At 49.5% G+C, this 24,762-nt stretch overlaps 1 protein-coding gene across 2 annotated transcripts in view; it reads right to left on the reverse strand.

The window, feature by feature from the left end:
- Nucleotides 1-24,762, reverse strand: part of LOC126518541 (uncharacterized) — a 208,812-nt gene that overhangs the window by 94,704 nt on the left and 89,346 nt on the right. The window contains exon 1 of one of the 2 annotated variants that reach the window (XM_050168329.3): nt 7,539-8,436. The exons of the other annotated variant lie outside the window; for it this stretch is intronic. Within the exon in view, the coding sequence (XP_050024286.1) occupies nt 7,539-7,609 (71 nt within the window). The 5' untranslated portion in view covers nt 7,610-8,436. Of the gene's footprint in view, nt 1-7,538; nt 8,437-24,762 lie in introns of those variants that run through there. 2 annotated transcript variants of the gene reach the window in all.

The following is a 24,762-nucleotide window of genomic DNA, read 5'->3' on the forward strand; positions in this document are numbered from 1 at the left end:
TAATGCAAGGTGTTTGATTTAGGGTGCTATGGTAAAACTTGTGGAGTAAGCAGAGGCTTGAGATGCGGCGGTGAGCTTCGAGGCTTTCGAGACCGGAGTTTGTCTTCAGGGATGAAACGCTGATGTTATACGAATATGAAGAATGGATTAAGCGAATGGCGCGGTTTTGAACACAATCGAGTACATATTTCAGGCATACTTGGTGCGGGTTCCAGATCGGACTGGCGTACTCAAGTTTAGGTCTGATGAGGGTTTTGTATGCCATCAGTTTCACGTGTTGCGGTGCATGACGAAGATTAAATTAAATTGTGGGATTTTACGTGCCAAAACCACTTTCTGATCATGAGACACGCCGTAGTGGAGGGCTCCGGAAATTTCGACCACCCGGAGTTCTTTAACGTGCACCTAAATCTAAGTACCACGGGTGTTTTCGCATTTCGCCCCCATCGAAATGCGGCCGCCGTGGCCGGGATTCGATCCCGCGACCTTGTGCTCAGCAGCCCAACACCATAGCCACTGAGCACGATACTAGGAGTGCCAGATCATTAAGATATATGAGGATCATTAAGATATGAGATCATTAAAATATATGAGGATCATTAAGATATGAGATCATTAAGATATACGAGATCCCTGCGGTACGCTCGATATTACACGGAGAGTGCTGGAGCTGCGATTGTTGATGGAAACGAGCTCAGAGCGGTTACTCAGGAATTTTTTAATCCATGCTAGAATATTAGGGTGCAAATTTAAAACGGCGAGTTTCAGTAATAGACGTTGTTGTGGCACCTTGTCAAATACCTCCGCGAAATCTAAAAATAATGCATCAGTCTGCAGGTTACGGTCAAGGTTAGAATGTAGGTCGAAGGTGAAGACTGCCAATCGTGTTTCGCAGGAGAGTCCTCTACGAAACCCGTGCTGAGCCGGATGAAGGAAATTGTTGAAATCTAGCAAGGCGATGACATGCGAATAAATGACACGTTCCAGGAGTTTGCGAGGCACGCTGGTTAAGCAGATGGGACGATAGTTTAACGGAGAATCTTTTATACCTGATTTGTGAGCCGGATTGACCCACCCCACCTTCCAGTCGTCCAGTAGGGTTCCTGTTGAAAGCGACTGAGAGAACAGTAATGAAAGATATATGGGCTGAAGTATGTTTTGTGTTCTTTAGCAATTTCGGGTTGATTTCGTCGACTCCAGCGGCTGATGATAGTTTAATTCTGTCGATAAGTTTCATGATGCCTTGCGAAGTGAATTCGATTGATGTCATTGCTGAAAGTGTTACGCTAGGCGGATCGGGCAATGATGAGTGAGTTTCGTCTGTGAAAACGGAAACAAACACACGGTTAAACATGCCTGCATTCACTATCAGTGGATTCCTCGCCTGCGGTGGTCGCGAGAGCGATGGCACATGTTTCTTGCGGGTTTATTATTTCCAGAAACCTCCTGGGGTTATTCGTTAGTATTTCTGGCAGGTTAGTTTGAAAGAAAGCGTGAAAGTTGCGTTATAATACGAATCCTCGGCTGCATATAGCATTTATCCCATACATCTGCACATGGGTTCCGTTTCTCTTCACTGTAAAGACGTCTTTTTTTTTTCTTTCTAATCTTTTCAGATTGTCTTATAACCCCGGTTTTTGGCGATTTGCACGAAAACTGATACAGGGAATAAATTTGTTTGTTAGCTCGTTTATCTTGTTCTTGAATACTGTCCAGTTATCGATGACAGATCGGTGATGAAATGTAGATTGAAAAGATGGCAGAAAAGCTTCTAGTTCTTTGTTAATCGCTTCGTAATTTCCTCTGTCGTACATGCGGATGGTTTTCTTAACGTTTGGCGGGGACTGTGGGTAAACTAGAAGATGGCATAAATAACCTTATGATCGATAATTTCACGCAGGTGATAATCGATGATAAGAGTTGTTGGTTAGAATTATTTTCTGCTTGCGGCGAAAATCTGCGGCCCCACTTGTGTTCGTTATTTTATTTTTACAATGTTACTTCTAAAGCTATTTCTCTACTGAGTGACTTTCGAGTTTAATTTGTCGTTCTAAAGTTATTTTACGCGAATCTTGCGATAACCTAACGATAACACTGCCTGTACGTTCGCTACACTTTATGTTCCATACATGAGCCGCATATGAGATTTATTATGAAGATCATCGCAACCATTTTTTTACTGACGCCGACAACAACGAAAACGATTTCTCCGTAGCGGTAACGCCTAACACATTGGAACATCCCAGTCTGGCAAAACAAGCATACAGCGACGTCTTGTCACCGACTCGAAGAGTCGACAGGAAACGTTGTTCCTTTGGCTGTTTATCTATGCACCGGCTGTACCTTGTGGCGCTCAATCTTATCAGTTTTCTGAGAATCTTCGGCAAGCGGAAAACTACCCGAGCTTCTCCGCAATATAGCCCACAGGAATCGCCTGTCAGGCTGTGAGCAGTCCGCCTTATTTGTCCAACTAGCTCGCGCAGGCTGCATGCGACGACTAACTTGGAAACACGTAATTGTAAGACGCAGGATGCTTAAGCCAGGCAAGTAGGAGTAAGCGAAGGTCAAATTATCCTACAAGTGTTCATGATGATGCGATCTAATAGCGACGTCGTAATGGACAGCCCCAGTTTTACCTATCTAGAATCTTTCACCGTGCATACAAATCACACAGGCGGCTTAGGCATTCCGCCCCCCAAAAATAATGAGCGGGTAGCAATCGAATCCGCCACCTCCTGCAGAGCAACAGAACATCACGGGTAGCTGCGAGTTTCAGAAATCAAAAACGTAATTCGAATAAATAACAAAAACCGTACTGCTGAATTCAATATTAGTGAGATATCAATGGTACCCGAAAAAAAAAAAGAATACAAACAACACTGAGCAGTGTCGGCGCACAACGCGAAATCAACAGATACGGTCAACCGTTTCACGCCCGCCTCGTCTCGTTCGCTGCCCACGCGGCGTTCCCGAAACTTATAGTTGCGTCAGTCGTTGCGCAACGTTAAGGCACACATGTTTTACACTGGCAACAGCGAATAAAAAAAAAATATAAGAGGAACTAGCGAGCGGGCTCTCGCGAGCTGAACGTCCGGCCCACGCGCCAACACAATGAGGCGACGACGACGACGAAGGATGTGCCATCCGCACACACCGGCCGTCGTCGTCGACAGCCTAGCAAGCGACAAGCGCTGGCGGCGTTGCGTCGGTGCCCGGTATCGGTCATGCCGAACGAGGTTATCGTGGCTCGGGGATAGGCCGCTTCCTTGTTTCGTTGCTGCAGTGCAGTGACCCGACCTCGCAGCCTTCGAACCTGCCTCTCCCCGCACCACCTCTCCCCCTCCCCCGTTCACCCTCTCCCGTTATCCTCGCCGCCTCTGTCAGCAGCAGCAGCACCACTTATCTGCGGCCTCCGACGACAACGACCACGGCGCCGCCGCCTTGCCAATGAGCATGCACGCCGCGCCGCCGGCTCTGCCGCTTTGCCTCTGTTGCGGCTCCCCGTGTATGCACACAAAACCGCTTGACGCGAGCGGCCCTAACCTCAACTATCTTCCTTCCCCCACCTCTTTCCAAACCGTCTCCGTTCCTTCCGGAGGCACTCCACGCAGTACCCGGTGCCGCTTGCATAACAATGAACTCATCGCGTCCGCGCCGATGCGCCGTATACCCTACCAGATGCAGGCGGACGCCTTTATCTGTTCATCCGCGCGCTATCTGCGCTAAGCGCTGGGCCCGACGTCGACACGGTGACCTACAGACAGAACCCCGCAAGAGAAGCGGCGCTGCGCAAGAGAAGTAACACACGAACGCATGAACGGCATTAGACCGAAATTTGAATCGCTTTTATGCGGCAGGCACTTTTTTTACCAGAGACTGCAGGAACTGGCAGAAACAACGGCCGAGATAGGAAGTCAACCATTTTCTCTGGCATATATAATGCTGTGCCACTACAGTTCGCTTGTTAGTGGCTTCGTAGTCAACTTCTCCGTCATCGAAAACCCGCAGTCACTGCGCGGGCCACGGCGATAGTTCGCGATTGGTGCGCTAGCATTTAAAGAAGGCATGGTCTATACCACAGTCAGCTCGCAGTGGTGGCTTGCGTTCACAAAAGATTTTTAGTATCACTATTAACTGCAGCACGCTGAGTGACAGTTAGGAGGTATACTCGGGAAGATTTGGATCCGCGCGCGCGTGGTTTCAACCGTTGTTTAATGTTGGGACGCGCGGTCAGCAGTAAGTGTGGCTCCAGTGCCGCAGTAAGCCGTCGTTGAGTAGTTCGTCTAATGACAAACGTAGAAAAGCATCATCCGATTGACCCTACTATCACACTCGACAAGTTAAGCGCGTTCCAGGCTTGCTGCTGCGTCATAAAACAAAAAGAAAAAAGGGAGGAGTTTCCTCGCAACCGTTGCCTTTCGTATATATTCAAAACGCGAGCAACTTTCCGTTTCGTTGGAGCCGGGAATTGTTACTACGCTTAATGTAATAGACACGGTGAACATGCATGACGTTGCCCTTTGCATAGAATGGAAACAAACACGTGTTATGCGTCTCTTAGTTCGTTCGTAGTTATTTCAACTTAAGATTAGACGAAGTCCTTGAATCTTTTTTTCTTTTTCTTTTCGTCTCAGCAAAAAAAAAAAAAAAATGTTTTTGGTCTGGTGCTGTTTACTGGACAAAACCAGTATGTTTGATTCCTTTTTGTTCTTGCTCGGCATCAGGCAGAAATATATTTTTACAATAATGTAAACTGTGTTTTTTGTATTTTGCGTCTCTGTATAAGATTGCATTTGTCTGTGTAGGAATATTAGATTGTACTTTATGCATTCCCGTAAGATTGTATAAGCTGTGTCAGTGCTGTGGGAGCCTGCTGCTTTGTCAAACAGTCGAGTTTTTTTTTTTTTTTTTTTCGCACGGCCGGCCCTTCCTATCGTTAATCTGTACTGATGCGAAAAATAAACATTTTCATACCAACTACTCGAGTGCTTCACTGAAGCTTCGCTTCGCGCTGCATGTGCGTTTGATCTCAGTCATTTCTTTTTTCCTACCACAGCTCAAGCGTGATCGCAAGTCAGGAGGCGTATCAGCGACATAATAGGTACTGAATGTGAGAAGGGGGGGGGGGGGGGGCTAATTACGCTAACTTTTCGTGTCAAAAGCATAGTTAATTAACGCAGGTATAGCATGTCTTTCCGCAGAAGGCAATCAAGTGATATACACGAAGGCAGACTATGTACTAGCATTTTTTTTTATATAGAATAATTTTTAACGTGGTATGTTCCCCGCATTGAACGTGAGGAAAGTTACATTGCACAGGTGCACAACTTATTTTACTAACGCCTTCTGCGTTAAGAATTAAATTATGGGGTTTCACGTGCCTCAACCGCGACCTGAGTGGCACGTCGTAGTGGAGGACTTCATATTAATTTTGACTATCTGGGGTACTTTAACCTGCACCTAGCGTATTTGCATTTCGCCCTCGTCGAAATGCGGGCTGCCGCGACCGGTATCGAACCCTCTAAATCAGCACCGCAGCGCCGTATCCGCTGTTCTGTAACCACGACGAGTGTCGCCCCTGTTAAGAATATACTGCCGGATAAAAAAAAAATGCTATATCCACCTGAGCTCTCTACTGGCTCCTGTCCCGTTATGCGTAGCTCGCCCAGGCCACGTGACGAACCACGCAACTTCGCTACACTATACCCGGCTTTCTGCCGCCTTTCCACTAGGTTTACGTACTCTTGAAACTCACTATTGCCTCAACGGCCGGGCAACATGTCATGGTCGAATCCAGCTGTTCCTGTCCCAATTCCAGCTAGGATATCGTCCATCTGAGTTTGATGCTTAATTTATGACCCGCGGTTTCGATCAAGTTAGCAGAGAAGCCTTCGCATATGCCGCCCAACATGCGAGAAATGGCGGTTAATTTCGTTTGTCAAGCGTACTGCGGAATCACATATGCGAACATGCCGGAGGTCCAAAGGGGCACAAATTAAAGACATCAAATGTTAAAAAAGGTAATACGCTTCCTTTCTTTCGTAATCCGCAAGTGGGCTTCTCAGCACTTCATTTCTGCCCAACCGATTATGGATCCCGTTGTCCGACTGTGTGAAAATTGTGTCTTCTATATGCCGTGTCGCCATCGCCACGAGAACACATTCTACTTCAGAAAACAGAGCTGCGTCCACACGGAACGAATGAAATAATTTTGGAGGACACGCAGATCCAACACAACGTCGTAATCTGCAATGACGCGAAGCGGCTGGCTCGATTTATCGAGGCAGAAGCGGATGCCACGCGCACGCCCTCGTCGTCGCCTCTAGCTATTGGCTTCCGCTGCCACGGAGACAGCGGCCGTGTACACGATGCCTTTAGAGGGAAGGGCTAACGGTTAGTCTGAACGTAAGAAAACAAAAGCAAGTTCGATAAAAACCAAAAGCTCATCCATTAAGAGAGGCCTGCGCGGTTTTACTCACACGCAGGTGCACTCACAAACCACATTGCGGGAAACGCTTGCTTAACAACTACGAGAAGGGTCTAATGGACCGGCAGCAGGCAAAAGAAGGAAAATATTGATATCAGATACGACGAATCAATTCCTCTGGAGCAGTCGGTGGTTTATACTTGCTAACCTAACCATGTACCGCGCATCTAAGTTCGATGCGCACACAGCCACCTGCCCTATACATTACGAAGGCAATAACCTCTCCTATTGATGACACAGCAAAAGGTAATTCAATATAGGCACTGAAGCCGCGCATTTCCGTTGAAAAGTAACGTTTTACGCGAACAACATTTAATGATCATTTTTCGCAAAAGCAAGCTTGTATCATAAAGCTCATTCCCTCGCACTTATGATACCGGAGATGTAGCCATAATGTAAGCACTTCATTAGTGAAGAAAAATTGATGTAAGTAACGTTTATGTAACTCATTTCGCCAGTCATCTTGAGTAGCCAATGTCCAAACATTTCTATTGCAGCTGGCTCGAATTTACCAGAGCCATGAATTAATTTTCTTCCTCTGACTTGACGTTTTTTAGATAATACCACCTTCACTAAAAAACAGCCCATCACCTGGCTGTTGACGCTTAGCAACAACAATAAGGTGTATCGGTTAATCGTCACCAGATAACAGCAATGACCTAAACGAAGACGATCGCCTAATCACGAAGTAAAAACAAAACCTATGACGCCCAGCCTGCTTTCATCACCGCTAACCCCTACCAATGTTATATTTACAAAGAAGAGGTCTTGTGCATACACTCTTACCAGTTTATCTCACAGGCTTTTCTTTATCTCATAAACTGCTAGCTGGACGAGACTGTGACCCTATGTTATCCTCACCTAATCTAGTACTCCTGCGAATCACCACTGAAGATCATACACGCGCTCTGGGCGCGGTCGCAAAACGTCACGTCGCCCAGTGAGAAGTGAACAACACTGCCGACTTTCACGAGTCACCGGCACTTCAGGAAAAGACCAGCAGAGAGGCCTTCCAAGATTCCGAGGTTTACACAAAGCCCCGATAGCTTACCTGATTTCGTGGTCCGCCCAACGGGGCTCGAAGAGCTGCACAATCTCGAGACCGTAGCTCAGAGGAAGCATTCCCGCGCGAGGACCCCACTCTAGGCGGCAGGCACGCGACCACGCGTCGCGACACCAGCGGTCACCGGCGGCAGCAGCACAATAATCATGGAAGTCGCCGAGAAGTCGTTCGAAGAAGCCAGAGGCGCGCCGAAGAAGGACGCCTTTCGACGGCGTGCAGAAAACGTGCGTAGCAGAGGGGGGCACGCGTCAACCGAAGGCAAGTCCACAACCCAATCCGGAACCGGGAAGGCCTTTCGCGCGGTGTCTTCGCCGAGGCCTTCTTATCTCCTCTTCCTCATTCTCGTCAGCTGTCTGTCACTCGCAGCCGCGAGCGGTCGCGGCGGAATTGGAAGATAGCGGCGGCGACAGCACAAAAGGAAGGCGGAAAGAAACGGGGCCGGCAGCCGCGGCGGCACTCCTGCGGCGACGCGCCGCCTGCGAGAACAACCCGCGGCAAGGCTTGACTTCCCTCGCCACCGAAGATTGCGCGAGCGTTGCCGGTGCGACACTCGCGTGCCGAAACAACCGAGGCGCCTCCCGAAGTCGAGTCGGGGATTCGAACCAGCCTGTCGCGCAAAAGCGAAGACGCCGGGTCCCCCGAATGCCGGGCGGGACGCGGTCAACCGGCGCCGAGGGGGGGAGGAGAGAGACGCCCCGTAGCGATAGGAACTCGTTGCCCGACGCACCCCGGCGATGGCCCAGGAGAGCAAGCAGGTCGTCCGTCAAGGTTGTCCTTCGCTTGGCCAGCGGTCGCGAGAGCAGGAGCACGCTGCCCGCGGGCGTCACAGCGGCAGCAGAGTGGAGCGTCCTTCTGCGTCGGCAGCGTGTGGCCAGCTGAGCGGCGGCGCGGGACCAAAGGGGCGTCGGAGGGGACGCAGTGAGCGAGGAGCGCAGGGCAGCGCGTGAGCGTGCGCGCGTCCGAGGTAGTGGTGTGCGTGCGTGTGTGTGTGTGGGGGGGGGGGGGGGGCGATGCCTGGCCTCCGCAGTGGCTGACTTGCACTGGGGCGACTCGCCGCGCACGTCGTTCCACGTGGAGGGGGGTGGAGATGATGCCGAACAAGAAGAGAGGGGCTCGGAGAGTCGGTCTGTGTGCCGCGGCGGGCGACGCGGAAGGACCGAGAGGGGAGCGGACGGGCGAGGGAAGGTGGCAGCGGTGGTAGTGGCGGTCAGGCCAGGGCCGCTGGCGGGGGGTCAACGCCTGATACAGCAACCCATTTCTGGGTCCTGCCGCTCTTCTTCCTCCCGCACGCTGCTGGGGCGAACGAGCGAGCTCGCGATGCGTGCGTGCTCCCGCGGGCGTTCGTCAACGCTTATTCCTGCTACTGCTGCTGCTTCTCGCACCCACCTTCTCGGGAGGCGGCATCGCGCTACACAATGCTTGCGGGTTGCCCCCGAACGGATGACGAGAGCAGAGCAAACGCGCACCTGCGACGATGAGCGGTGCGCACACCTGCTCGTTGCTGCCGCTTCCAGTGGCGACGGAGAGATAGCCGACGCGAAGATATTGGGGTAGAAAAAAAAAACGCGAGCATGTCTCTGCCGAGTGCGAGGCGTAGATTATACGCTGTACGCCCGCAAACACATAGTGGAAAAGGCTGGCCGGCGCCGGATCGCCGCACTGCTCGGAGGAGGAAGGTTGCTAGTGTTCCGGACGGATGCGCGCACCGAGATTCGTCGCGCGGAGACACATGAAGAAACAGCTGCGATTTTGAACTTTTCGAACAAACGAGTGGCGAGTTTTCAACATAGAAGAGGGGGGCGGCAACGCTAGTGCACGTTGCGGCGATGCGATAGTGTCGCGGCGAATTGCGTCGCGATCGCGCACGAACACACCCTCTTGATCGCGAAATCTGAGCGCGCTTTCATTTACGCGATCGCGAACACGCTGAGCGGCGACGAGATCGTCCGTAGCAGTTTGCGACTAACCACGCAAACAAATTGACAGAGAAATCAATCATTAAGGTCGCTTGCAAGCACCGTTGATGGGCTGCAGTCCCGGTAGAGCTTGCCCGTCGCCTCACCCGTCAATGTAACGAAGCGTCCAGTACAGTCAGAAAGGGCGGCACACCAGGCTCAAGTCGTGGTTTCGCAGCGTGAACAAAGGCTTACAACATCCCGATGTTTCAATACACTTCTAAGTTAGACACTGCCGCCCTTATGCTGAGGATAGCTATAGGGGCTTGTTGGTACGGCATATCTTATTCTGTTGTAGCGCAAGCTGAACAAGGACAACAGAAAGGCACATCTGTGTGCCTTTCTGTGTGTGTCAGATGTGCCTTTCTGTTGTCCTTGTTCAGCTTGCGCTACAACAAAATAAGATATGCCCTCGTGCATTCTATTTCCCGACTACTTGGTATTATTTCATTCCTCTTATGCAGTCCCTGATTTTAAACAACACGTGTTTAATCTCAACGTAACTTTGTAAAACAGCAAAAAAGAAAGAAATAGAAAAAGGCAATACTGCGCATGTCAACGGCTTTGACAGTCGTTTGCGGCGTTCTGCGGTTGTACGATGCCAGCGCATGCGGAGAGTGCCTATAATGTGCCGACAAGCACCAGTCCCTGCAGATCATTAAAATAATAATTTAAAGAAGAGAAGAAGAAAACCATCTCGTCGATTGCGAGCACGACAGTTTTGTTCATATTGTTACGGGGATGTTGGGAGTATATATAGACTGTATTTACAATATATATACAAGCAGAGTCAACGTGGTTAAGATGGCTGACCAGCAACAACACGCGGCAGCCAGCGTCTCGCGATCTTTTTCTTAATTTCTCTTCTTTTACCCTTCCGTAACAATATGTAACCTCTAATCCGAAAGCAGAATGCCAAGCAAGGACAGCTCCGGCACATGATGATTTCTCGTCAACATACAGCAAACAGAACGTGCATGTTGCCAACTGGACTTCGCGATTACCCTTCGTCGACCGGTCGTTCGACGCGTGTGCTAGTTTACCGTTGACAATGCATCTCTGCGCGAACTGGATCCCTCACCGCACCAACGGCAACGTTCGCTGTGAAAATTACCTATGCAGGCGCCCATCAGCGCATCGTGCTTCCGAATTGACAGATTCCGGGCGTCAAGCTTCGAGCAGCTCCTCCAAAGCAGGTAATTTTCGCTTCCAATGTAAGGCCGTTTCGAATTTTGTGTGCCTGCCAATACGACAGTCGCAAAGAGTGCTACATGCATACACATCGACCGATCGAAGAGACTGCCACAGCTAGTGGCTCTGGTCGCGGTCACGTCCCTCGAGCATTGCCTCTCACGTCACTCGAGACCGGAGTGCCTTCAGCGAAGATGAAGAACGCACAATCCAATGATTGTAGGCTCACGTAAGTGAACCCCGGAAGGTATTCTTATCCGAAGCTACCCAGGGTCATCCCTTGGGAACGTTAAGACAACGGGACACATTATCATTACTGCTGTACGCTCCCATATGTAGACGTATATATGTGCACCCCCCCTCCCCCCTTACACACACACCTCGCTAATCCCGCGGCACAACCCTCAGGTGGGATTGGCCTGAGGCCCAGCCCCGTCATCATCAGACTTTCTACTGCAGCTGCTCTCTTCGGTGGCAGTGGCGAAGAACCGCCGCCGCAAGAAGTAGGAGCAGACGAATCTCCGGGTGGAGCTCTTCTCACGCGCCCTGACAAGGCGAGGAAGCGCGTTCCGATGACCTCAGCGACGGCAGCAGAGGCGTGCCTTCACCTTTTTCTTCTCTTCTTCATCTGGGTACGCGGTGGACGAGTGCGTGTGTGCATGCGAGCGAGGGGGGTTGCCCATTAGGCAAAGGGACGCCGTTGTGCACGCGCCAGCGGAGGCGGCGAGCGGATCGAAGCGACCTGACCGACGCCGGCACGCCAGCAGCGTGCGCGGTGGTACGTGCAGAAGCGGAGGTCGTCGACCTCCCGTCCGGGATGCGGCGGCGGCGGCAGGAGGAGCTCTCCGCCGCTAGGCCGTTACCGCCGTTGCTCCAATGACACAATGAGCGGCGGTGGGCCGACCGATGGGCTCCCTCCTCCTCCGCGTGCGCTTCTTCATCCTCTTCCTCTTGCTGCTGCTTCCTCGCTGCCGCTTCCCCGCCGAGCGGGAGCGCGCGCGCGCGCGAGCGGCCACGAGCCGCACCCCCTCCCCTCTCCTCCGCTGCAACTACGTTCGCCCTTCTGCCATCCCCGACCAGCGGCGCTCACGATACAGCTGAACGCGACGGCCTGCCCTAGACGATGATGGTGGTGGTGGTGGTGGTGGTACACTTTATTAAATAAAAGGTAAAGCTGCAGTTGTGGTGAGATGTGCCTGCTGGTTGTGGAGGGCACCGCAAGTGAAGTGCCAAGGCGTTAGTACAGCGAGAAACGAAGCGCACCGCGTATTGAATGTCAGCGCAAAACAGAAAGAGACAAGACACATATGCGCATGTGCATTGGCCCTTTCTTGCTTCGCGCCGACATAGACTGAATGAACAGTCATTAACCTGTGTCGATAAGCATTTCTATTTTGATGACATCACCACCACATTCGCCGAGACATTTCTTTTTCCATAGCCAACGGTCACGCAATTCAACGCGCTGCTCGTGACAAGAATCAGTACACAGCACGAATCGGCATCAAAGCACGAAGAAAGCGCGTCTGTTCCCTGTCCCTGTTCGTGTGCGCGTTTGCACTAATTACGATGTCAGAGCTCAATCGTCGCAGCGAAATATTCTCGGCGGTTGCTTCGTCAGAGGGCCTCGAAATATGAGATAAGGCTTTGAAGTTCCCATCAAATCGAGATACTCGCTCTCGACCCAGTGTCATGAAATGTTCGTGACGCTGTCGCAATGTGCTCATGTAATCCTTACTCTCACAACGTGCCGTTTATAACCCTCTGAGAAAGAGACTCCCTCTAGGAGGGCAGCAGGTATAACTATATTTCCACCAAACGACATCAATTACAGCTAATCAATCAAGAAATTACTCAGAATAAGATCAAGTGTAACAACTTAAACAATAGAAAAAGAAAACTGGGCAACAGAAAGAAGATGAAAATGGATAGAATTGGCCTACGGCTATTCACCTCTGTCGATTTCTCTTTCTTTCTTTTCTTCTTTCCTTCTTTCTTTCTTTCTTTCTTGCAAGCCTGAACTTCACGGCGAGCACTCGCCCCTTAGACGGCATTTGTGCTCCACGCTGACATAACTCGGTTCAGGCCATTCGGAGGCACTTATAGATCGGCAAGCCTGTCGTTAATTTTATTGCGTCACGCTCTCTTGTCCTTTGAGAGGAGCATTTTTGAGACAGCGTTTAGAGGGGAGGTTCATCCGGACAACAGCAGCGTGAAGGTCACGCTAACCTTATTGCGGCCTTCGTATTTATTTTTCTCTTCCTTTTTTCTTTTCGTGTATTATTTTCTAACCAACTGTTCTCTTACTTTCTTTCTTTTCTTAGCACCGCCTTTCTTATTTGCAGAGAAGGTAAACGTTGCTTCTGAGACTGAATGGCCTTTTTTTTCCTCTCGTCTTTGCTATTCGCTTAACATTTTATCTGATGTCCACAATCCATTATCGGAAACACTGACTGTCGTTAGCGCCGAAGTTTCCGCAGAGATTTCGACAGGCTCTCTCGATACAGCGCGAGACGATTGCTCGCTTTCCGTGGGGCGGCCCCTTTCACGATATCGCTATAGAGTCGCTGACTCGACGCACGGCAAATACAGAAGGCAAATTTCATGTGTAATGCAAGCGCAGGATAGAGGACAATCTCCAAGCTTCTTTATTATCATATTTTTTTTTCATTCTACGAAACGATGCCACATCTGGAGACACGTAACGTTGTATCTCTCTCTCTCTCTCTCTCTCTCTCTCTCTCTCTCTCTCTCTCTCTCTCTCTCTCTCTCTCTCACACACACACACACACACACACACACACACACACACACACACACACACACACACACACACACACACACACACACACACACACACACACACACACACACACACACACGGGCTCTTACTGACTAAGCCATTGCATTCACTCGCTCGTTCACTTCTCTCACTGAATCATTCCACCCACTCGCGAATGCTACTTTACGAAGGCGCGGCTACGAAATGGCCTCGCTGCGTCAGGCCCTTTCGTGTTCCGTCTCCTCGTTCGCGAAATGTACCGCATATGGAAAGCATCTGTGCCGTCGCGCGCTTTGCCGGCGCTGCAATCGATTCCGTCATTCCACGTCGCCACTTGACATTTTCCTTCCTTCGTCTTTCCATTCCTTTCTTTCTTTTCCTATTATTATTACTACTATTCTTTTTCATACGACTTAGGGCTCCAGTCACGGCCCGCGCGCGCCTCGCCGAGACAGGGGAGACAGGATTGCGAAAAAAGGAACAAATCTTACTCCTACCTCCAGCTTACGTCAGCGCAGCAGCAGCAGCCTACATAATAGACGAGAGCGCACCAGAGTGCGCGCGAGTCTCTCGCGAGCCGTTCGAGTCTGGTTGTGTTTGTTCTTCGGTTGCTGCTTCTTCGGTAGAGTATACACCTGTCTTGCCACTGATGACTTTTCTGAGGGCCGGTATCACACGCGCAGCGCAGGCGCGTCGGTTCTTAGCGCTCCCAAGTAGACCGAAAAGCACTGTTGCGAAAGTAAAACGCACGACCAAGGAGCGCCAAAAGAAAGAAAGAAAGAAAGAGAGAAAGAAAGAAAGAAAGAAAGAAATAAAGAAAGAAAGAAAGAAAGAAAGAAAGAAAGAAAGAAAGAACTAGTGATCGCTTTTACTCGCTAGCGATCCCTCTGTCCTGCTTGTCTAGCCACGGCGTGAATTTCGAAAGCCACGCAGCCTTGGAACAACAGGAGACGGCAAACGAGCTCTCGGACGTTCGGATCTTCGTCGGCGCCTGCAGTGTTACTTTGGGCACGGCACGCCGCCGCTCAGACGGATCCTATTTACATTCCACTATGTTACTCCTTTCTTTTTTGTCAGGCTTATAGGAACCCAGAACGCCGAAGCACTGTCACTACAGCGTCGCAAAAGAAATACGAGAAAAGGCGAAATTGTGACAACCGCGCGTACAGTTTAAAAAAAAAGAAGAAAAAATGGAGAAAGGATATCGAAAACTGAAGCAATCAGTAATACTGCTGAGCTCGCTGTCTAAGCCGGCAAACGAGGTAGATAAGAGAGTATAGATCGGCGTATAAACCGACATTCAGTGTCGTAGCTTGGACGTAAGTTAGACTTTCGCAGGCTCACAACTACGCAAACTAGTCGTCGAGAGTCAACGCCCATGTACCTAATTCTTAGACCTCGGCTGAATTAGGTCTGTGTCGTCAAATAGGAACGCGATCCACAATTATCCCGAGTTTCTCAGCTACTGCGCAACTTACTGTTTGTAGTACTTGGCTATACCGCTCGTCGTGAGTGACACGCCGTATTACAGACCTGGATGCGAATTCACAAAGCTTTGCTTTGTAGTGATGGGCGCTGGCCATCGGCTGGCCGTCTTTGCTACTATGTCCGACATCACGATTGGAAAGCATCTGGTCTTAGGAACAGGTCTGACTAACCCAAGAAAGTTCTTGTATATATCGAATGCAGGCCCTGTCCATTAGTATTCTCTCTCGCGCTTACCTAACCCCTCCTTTCTTCCATTCACCATGCCCTGTGTAACCTACTATGCAACAGTCAATAGCAGTCGGCGTCACCATCAAGAGCTACTGCTACCGATCTCTCCATTTCTTTTTGTTTCTTTTTTTCTATGTAAATCTCTCAATCTTGTCTTCAGAGGGTCGGTAGCGCCTTGCATGGGTCAGCGTTTTCAGTTGCCATGACAACGTTAGCTTAGTACCTATATAGGGTTCAGTGCTCGCGCACAAGAGACACGTGCCGAAGTGTCGTCTGCGAAAGCCAATTTTTTCTCCACTGGTCTCCCTCAGTAAAGCAATATTCAAAGTTGGAAGTCCACTTCACTGAACGGCCATTATTTTCTTTCTTTTTTTTTTCGAAGAAAGAGTTCTGCAGCGCGAAACAGTCACTTTTGTATTATGTATTAACATGCTCTCCTCTTCAACTAGAGAATAGAAAGGATATCCATTGTCACGGACAGTACAGAAGTTGTACACAGTTTAACCTCAGAGCACACTTCGGCGTTGTAAGAAAGGGACCTATTACACCAGTTAGATCAGAGTCGGACTCAGAAAAAAAAATGCGAACGAGCAAACTCGTCGATTTCATTGTTAATCTTATAGGTCATTTGTTACTTCGCCTATCCTTTCTTTCGAGTATTTTCATTATAGTTCATTCGGAACGACATTTCTAAGAAAATATAAATGCTCAGCTCTGACACGCTTATGAGATCCGCCCGCGAATTTCGGCCATTGACCTTGAGTGCGTATACGCGCCACCGCAGGCCCTTGAGTTCATCATCATCATCATCATGAAGCGGAGTGCTCTCTCGTGCACGAATAAATTACTCGCTCCAAATCGGGCAGTTGCCCACATCTTCACTTGTTGCGCGCGTTTTCGGCCCGGAGCGCTCGCACGCACAACACTCTGGCGGCAGCAGAAGCAACAGCCGCAACAACAACACGAACACGTCGACGTCGCCGTGAACGCTGGGGCGTGACGCTCGCTGAACACGAACGTAACAGTGACCCGGTGAATGGAAGCGCCGGAGGAAGAAGAGAGAAAGAAAGAAAGAAAGAAGCGAAGCGGGCGAGGGAGTTTGTTTACGTCTCGAGACGCGCCGGGACCCGGTCGCGTTCTTTCGGAGCGCGTGCGTACGCCTGTTTATCTGGAACAAGCGCTTAGGAAAAGGAGGAGCGGAGAAGAGAGGAAAGAGAAAAAAAAAGGAAGGGATCTTGGGCTGGTGTAACGTACGAGAGCGTGAAGAAGCCCGCTTCTCCAGCTTGATCCTCTCACCCATCTTCTGCACAGTCTGCCCGTCTGCCTTACTTCCATCCGCTTTTTCTTTTCTTCCCCCGTTTTTTTTTTTTTTTCCTATTGCCACAACGTGCCAGCGAGTGCAGCTCAGCGCAGCTCTCTAATCGACGCACGAAGCAAGTAAGCGTTGCGGTTCACGAAGTCCACCGCCGTCAAGAAGAAGAAGAAGAAGAGGGCGAAGAAGAGGCACGAAAGAGAACGAAGAGCAAGAAGAGATGATGATGTACCGAGATGGCTTTATCGCGTCTGCCCTGCTGCTGGTAGCAGCAGCGGCAGCAGGCTCACGCACACATACTCGCTAGCGCTCTTTTTTTCTTCTATCTCTTAGCAGTGCGAAGAAAAAGATGAGACGCGAGAAATAAGAATATAATGCGTCTGCGCCGGCGAGTCAGAAGGGCACGAGAACACCAAAGCGACGAGAAAAGATGGATGAAAACGAGGTCGGTCGCTCGCTACACCGTAACACACTCCTCCGTCTGGTTCACGCGCTCCGTGCGCAAGCTCCAAGTATAGGATGTGTCGTCTGTCATCATCTTTCGTCTGATTGCCGCAGAGCAGACGATACAAAGAACGGAGACGGCGTTTCCGACGTCGAAATAGCGGGAGGGGACAGGAGTAGATAGGAGGTTAAAGGCTGAGGAACATTGAGACGCGGATCTGCACAGCTGTCTTAATTAAAACAGAGCAGCATTGTGGAAACTACGAGTATTGCTGTGGTCGTCCGGGTGCGGCGTAGAGCACAACGCCGACCGTGAGACCTCTTACAGCGCTCATACGCGATACGAAATTCGCGCATAAACAATGATGCTATATCGTCACCACGTTTCAATTTTCTTTCGCAACCTGCGCCGTATGTTTCCAACATGACAGAGCCACTGGTTTAAAAGAAGGCACTGTCGTACCAATTATAGCTAAACGCACGCAGATTACTTGGATTTACCCACATTATATGACTTTGGAAGTGTTCAGTGTGTTACATTTATTCTAAATACTCCGTTCATCTACTTTCATTAACGACTCAAGTAATTCTACACCTCTTAGAGAAGGGAGAATGGGGAAGGGAGATGGCAAGAGGGGCTCAAGGACGCTTGCGGCATTTGCGAGAAAATGAAACGGGCAAACATAGCTGCCTGGGCGTCCTTGTTCTTGAAGTAACTGGCTTACGATATCGGCTTAATTAGAAGGCCCATGTTGGAACATCTGCGAGTGTTCACCACACGTATAAAAGCGCTCTAATGTGCACTTTCGTGCGTCGAACCGGCGACCCCACAGGTCATTCTCGTATAGCGTCCTCCGCCCTGCACGATAAACACAAGTGGCACACAATTCACACATAGTATGTAAGGCGAGGCGACGAACCATTGCACCTTGCGCAACACTCTGACGTCCCTTGCGTCGCGTCAGCGTGCCGTGCTGCAAGCGGATGGGTTTTTCGACCCGGTGGTCTCTCTCGCGCCAGATGTAGTTCCCACAAGCGCTATAGCTGGGGCGCCGGAGGTGTATAGTATATGGATGGGGACGGAGGGGGGGGAGGGTGACGACGCCTGTCCCACATACGGTGCGCGCGGGTGGTTGCTGCTGCTGCGTGAACGCTCCTTTTTTTTGCCGTAACTATAGTAAAACGCGCACTTCACCTAGATACCGAATAGTAGCGGCCCGCTTGGCGGCCTCCCCGGGTAACGGGACGAAGGACGGGTCACCATCTCGACGCCTCTGCCAACGCCTCGTCTCGCGATGCGCTCCGAGCGCCGGGAAAAGGTTACGGCCAACCGGTTACGCTATTCGCTGAGCGCACGTTAGGTTAGGGTGTGTTACCGAGGCGGCTAAATCACACGAGAGAAGTCAACCTCCGCTTCAGGCATATGATCCCGGCTGGTAGACAGAAAGAACGCACGGAGCGAGGCGCGGCATCTTTTGCGTAGAGTCTGCTAGAAAAATCATTAGTCGAAACTCTGCCCCTGTAGTGTCCCCGGTGTGGCTGCAATTATGGTGGTTCAGCCAGCACGGGAATATGTGAATTAGCCTAAACCTATTTTCGTAAAGCTTATCATTTTCAGCAACGCATTGCGTTATAAATCCAGCAATGCGCAACGATTGTGCAAGCGCGTAGAGTCTCGATGCCTTCAAGCGTTCAAAGAAAAATTACAGCTCGGAAATTAAGACCAATATGGGCAGATAAAGCGTCATAAGTATAGCCGGAAGAACGTCTGAATCCACAAGCACGATCATCAAATAAATTCGGGTACTAACCACCATTCCTATCGCAGCTGAACTGTCGAAGCGCCGGAGTTTCCTCTAGTAATCCTTGTAGGAAACTATGATGCTCTGGACAAGCTCGGCACACTTCAGCGAAAAAAAAAAAAGAAAGAAGTGCGGCCTACTCCTCTCTGGTAGTTTTTTTTATCACTTATTTGACTGATGCATGCACAGAGATACGGCCTTCGTTTTTCTTCTTCTTCTTCTCTTTTAATCTTTAAAACGCACTTAGGATAATCACTGACGCACACGATACATTTAGCAGTGGAAAGGGAGGCAGCCGTCGAGAGAGTCCGTTACACCTTTCGTTCCGTAATAAATTTTGACGGGAAACCGGTTGAACAGCCAGCCTTTCTTCGTTAGGAACAAGGAAAGTGGACGCCCTTAATTCTCAGCCGAGTGTTCTCGAATCATTGCACAACATGCGCGTCGCGCTGGCATATACTCACATGACGATATCCATTAAGAGGACCTGGGTTTGTCTGAACAAACGCAACTGCCGGCGCTTCGAGACAGTGCAAACGACTCCCGCACACGGTCGCCCTCTTCGTGACTGACCATCCTCGCTTCAAGCACAAACGAAGGCAAAGCGCGTTAAGCGTGACCAGGTAACGCATAAGACGGGCACGAATGCGCACACTTCTCTGCAGCGACAGCGCAAAGAGAAGGAACTGAAACAAGGCGAACGAAGGACGAAGCGAGATATGGTCGCGATCTTTCCTCGATTGGCCGAAGAAATGTCACTGGCCTGTCGTTACACCGCTGCGCTCGACGTTAAAGTCGCGCGAAAATGCATCGGCGAGTATGCGAACGGAGGGACGCTCTCGGAAGGTCGTTGCCTTTCGCGCGTGCACACATGCACTTGTTCTCTGTCAAAGCGGGGGCGGCATTGACGCGCGCTCCGAAGGTCGCTGACACGCCCCGAGACTGGAAACAAAAGTGTTTTCGAACACGATCTACTCAATCCGGTCATCGGCCGCTGCTTTCAGGCTAAACTCACACTGTCGGAAAGAATACTGTATCATATAGATTATAGATTTTGTAGGTAATGCAATTTTGCTAACGTTTTCTGAGTTTTGTACAGGGAAACAAGAACCGGAGGGGGGGTGATCATTATAACAGGGTAACGAAGGTCAATCTGGTAAATATGGCGAACAGCGCTGACAACGGAATAAGATAAAAATTAAATTAAATTACAGGGTTTTAAGTGCCAAAGCCACTTTCTGATTATGAGGCATGCCGTAGTGGGGGACTCCGGAAATCTAGACCACCTGGGGTTCTTTAACTTGCACCTAAATCTAAGTACGCGGGTGTTTTCGCATTTCGCCCGCATCGAAATGCGGCCGCCGTGACGGAATAAGAGATGCGAATAGGAGAGGTGCGTCGCGCTTCTTTACGCATATATTGCGCCATCGTTTACGCAGTTCAGCTGGTGAATGAGAAACAAAGCAGCCCAGCTTAGAACCACACTACAGCATTGTTCCCCTCATCCTCTCAAATTTCGCGCAAAGAAAAAAGACAATGTGATACCGATGACGCTGGAATGACGGCGTGGCTTTCACGATATTTTCGGCGCAAGTCCGACTCAGTTTCGCCCGCGAAATCTCTTTAAAAGTTACCGGACAGAGCTGTTCATTTTTTTTCTCTCTCTCTTTCTCGGCTTATTTGTTGCAGTCCTATTAAACTGAAGATCAATTAGCTATAGTCTCGACCATGCCTACACGTACAGCTTGCGAAAGACAAAGACGGACAGGAGTAAACGCCCACAGAGGCACTTAACCCTTCGCTTCCACTATATGTGACGTCACGAGGACCTGGTGCCGAAATTTTAAAGCAGAGTTACCGCCAGTGTGTCGCCATTATGCGTCATTCGCGGGCTATCGAGAGCATCAGTTCTCGGCAGTCGTCATCTAGATATTTGATGGGACTGACTCCACTGATAGCGCTACATATACTACGACTATTCAGTGTGCCTAAAAGGAGGCGCGAAGTCAACCTATAGATTGACATATTTCAAGAGGCTGAAGTGAAGTACCGAACGTGTGACAGCGGATGTGTAATCAAGTCGGAAAACGACACGAAAACGAAATGCGCGGCCGTTGACGCCACATTGAAGATTACCGCAACAGCACCCATCCCGTGACAGCTCACAGATTGTGGCAGTCTTTAGCGGATAGACATTTCTGATTATAGAAGCAAACCCTATAAAAAGCCCTGTATTAAACTCGTATGTGACCACATGGGTTTAGTGTGCGAACGATAATCATGAGAAATATCAAAATGAAAAAAAAAAGGAAAACATATAGATGTACGGGTTTCTGTAAAGGATCGCACACGATAATGATTACTGATAAAGTGTGAATACGATACAAGATAAGGATCTCTTTGTTTGTTTTAAAAGTGACTGCATATATTTAAAAAATGAGAACGCGCAACCTATCAGGTTTGTCGACATTTCGCAAACGCGAAGACACCGCGACATTATCCCTTGCACGTAGGCGGAAATGTTGATCTCGGGGCGTTAGAAATAGAAAAAAGTAAAAACGAAATAAGAATAACGATAACAAAAATTAAATAAAGAAGCGCCGGTCATTGTGTACCACGCGTCGTGCTCGCTACTCAATTCCTCCGGTGTCAGGAGACCGTCATTCGTCGAAAAAAAAAAAACAAGAAAAAAAAACAAAACACTCGCAGGCCCGAGCTCTGCGCGCCTATTGAGACGTCGCCAACGCGGCACCGACCGCAGTGCATTGTTGCGGTGTTGCACCCGGCTCTGGGGATGGCGGCAGGCGAGGTAGTGAACTCAGAGCGCGCGATCCAGTGGGGCGTGGGTGAATTAAGCGCCGAACAAGAGCCGCTGTAGCAGCTATAGAGACTAAAATGACCATACGAAGCCAATGAAAGCCACGGGGCCAAGTGAACTGCAGTCTATATTGAAATGCAGAAAGAGAGAGGGGGGGAGAGAGAAAAGGATGCACAGGAAGGAAGGGAGGTTAACGAAAGGTAGAAAGAATAAGTAACAGAAACTAATGAGGACGCAAATGTACCTTGGTTAGGACTGACAATAAATATGTGGCTGCGACTAACAAAATTCGAGCCTCTTTGTTCCCCTTCTTCTCGTTCATAGACTAGAACGTAATCGTGAATTTTTGAAATTGCCTATCACACCAGTCCTAGAGAAACGCCGTGGAACAGAGCTCTAGCGGACAAATTCTTTTCCTAAAAAAAAAAAAATTGACACGCGGTTTTACGTTCGCCTCCATCAGAATTCGGCCACAAGGACTGGAATGGGCGGATTCGGTTATCTACATCCAATTCTCAACGTGGCGGCCATCCCACATCGCACGAGGCTGGAGCATCAAAGCAATCGCGCCCGTGGTCCCCTGCCTCTCGGCATACCGAACGGCAAAGCTAGTCACCTAGAAATTAGATTTGTTTTTTTACTGAAATGAATATTAGGAGAGGTTGGCGCCTTTATGGCGGCACTGGCTACTCCTTGTTGTAAGTATGCGCACTGTCATGTTAACACGTGCCCTTACGGTACGAAGTGCGCATGCTCATATTTGTATCTGTCCCTATATATGCAGCCCCTTGTCTGATAATAAACACACTTTGTTCCCTGCCTCCCGACCGTTCACACTTGTCACTTAGCAAAGGAAACAAATTTGCGTACAAAGGGAGAATATTGACACAAAATATGGCGCTCAGTAGTACAGATGAATCAGATTATCTTGCCGGGAGCTCGGTTTAGCGGAGCCAGGTAATACACGTTTTTACAGGTTGAGAACGGAGAGTCGACTGACTTCATTCAGGAGCGAAAGCAGGTTTGCTGAGTGGCAGTGGTGGGGCCCCTGTCGGGCAGCGGCTTCGGTTCGAGCAGGAGGCAACTGCCCCCACGGCGGGGACAGCGAAGCGACGGACGGTCGTTACAAGGGCTCCCCCTCTCCTCCCCCAAGAATACCGGAGGCTTAGGTGTGAATGGCGCAAGGAATGAAGAGTGAATGTAAAAGATAGGCTCGTTTCACGCAGTCGCACGACACTGTCTCTTCTTTGCCGAGAACGTCAATCTTCGAGGTTTTCTCTGAACGCGAAACCACACGAGAGGGGCCTTCATAGGAAGGAGTCAATGGTGGCTTGATAGAGACGCGTTGCAGAAAGACGTGTCCATTGTCGGCTGCCTGCGGGCGATGCGTGGCGGGTGTAGGTCGAAGCTGGTCGAGCCAGGAAACAGAGACCCCTACGGCGGGCACAACGAAGTAACGGACGGTCGCTACAATCTGAACGAATCAGAAGTGACCAGTAAGCATATCGTCGGGATGAATCAGTGCAGCGAATTTACCAAAATCCCACCGATCGACGAATCAGTCAAATTAGAAATCAATGAAACAAGGAAAGCGGCGACGTCGGAGTCGACGCTTGCCTCCTTTCGCAAATATGACCTCAAACGATTGTCCGCGGGTCAATCGATCGCCCAGCACTAGTCTGAATCAAGGCGGCACTACTTCGTTTTCCGTTACGCAATGACGGCAGCCACAGAGTGTATTGTAGTTTCCAAGACACCGTGCGGTGAAGGAGGACATCTTTACACCGGACGAGGGAGCAACGAACTGACACGAACGGAGAAGGTTGCTGCAAAGAGCGAGATCGGTGACCCAGTGATATATATGTATATATTTTTTTCTCGAAGTGACGTCGCAGACCTATACGCTATACATGCACTACATACGCGCGTGCATTGTTGCATTGTTTTCAGCGCAGTTGCAGAGTGAACAAACGAAGAAATACAACGCCGGCGGTTTCTCCGATCACTCGTGTAGCCATCGGTTTCCGCCCAGATGCTGTGCAGGCCGTGAGTGCGCAAGCACATAGAAGAGACGAGCGAACAAACAACATTCGCAATTGAGTTCAACGCTCGTTCGCGGCCTCGTTCTAAAGTAAGAAACGATTTCAAAAATACGGAGGTTCGCGGACCACGTTGGGAGTATTGTTCTTGAAGGCGACTCGGAGCGTCATAACAGCTTAACTATAAGCGCGACAAGGGCAGTTAACAATGCCTGCACTTTAACCTTCCGTTCACGTTATATTTATCCACCCGTCTCCCTCTCTCTTTTCTTCACCAACGAGTAATTGTTATAAGCAGCGGCCAAAAAAAGAAAAAGAGAAGGGGGGGGAACAAGCTTTGCCTTGATTCCCCCTACTAAATTAAAATGAAACGCTACTAAACTCTACTATGGGGAAACAGCGCGAAAAAAATCGAGGCAAGTGAGACAAACAAGAAAGGCGCTGCACAAAACTCACTAAACTGCGCTCTATCCGCTAAAGCACTAAACTCCGCTGGCCAATGTCCAATCGCTATAGCGTGAATATCAAGCTATTCCGGCTGGAAGTGTAAACTTGGCCCAACAATTAGACCGACAGAAAAGAGAAAAAAATACTTTTGCTGTTCTAATAGTATCGCACTTCCTACAGTACAAAAAACGACACTTCTACCGTGAGCCGGAAGAAGCTATTGGTAAGCCAGAAAAGACGAAGAAATAAAATACGGGTGGCGACATCGTCTTTATCGGTAAATATGGATTGCAGTAGCACTTCGTTATTACGAAATTGAAGAGGGGGCCACAATTACTTCGTTATATTGATTATACTTGATTATAACCATTACTGAATGTACTGCAATATGAATATCTTAATGGATATGAATATCACCGAGCCACGACGGCCCAAATACGATTAACGAACCATGATAACCGGCCCACATATACGAATTTCCGTGACGCTATACCGACGTACCAGCCCTAGGATCTGTTCTGGTGCGAAGTTCTAAAAGTAAGATTTTTTTAAATCTTCGTTTTTCCTCTTGTAATAATCATCCTATTATCACAAAATTGACCCAAATAAGAGATTTGAAAGAATGCTTTCCCAGTCTGAACCGTGATGTAGTGTTTTTGTCCTCAGCGCCTATTTTATGCTTCCCCACGCAGTACTGCATAGGCAG

Source organism: Dermacentor andersoni, chromosome 3 (genome assembly GCF_023375885.2).
Source record: "Dermacentor andersoni chromosome 3, qqDerAnde1_hic_scaffold, whole genome shotgun sequence".
Taxonomy (NCBI): domain Eukaryota; kingdom Metazoa; phylum Arthropoda; class Arachnida; order Ixodida; family Ixodidae; genus Dermacentor; species Dermacentor andersoni.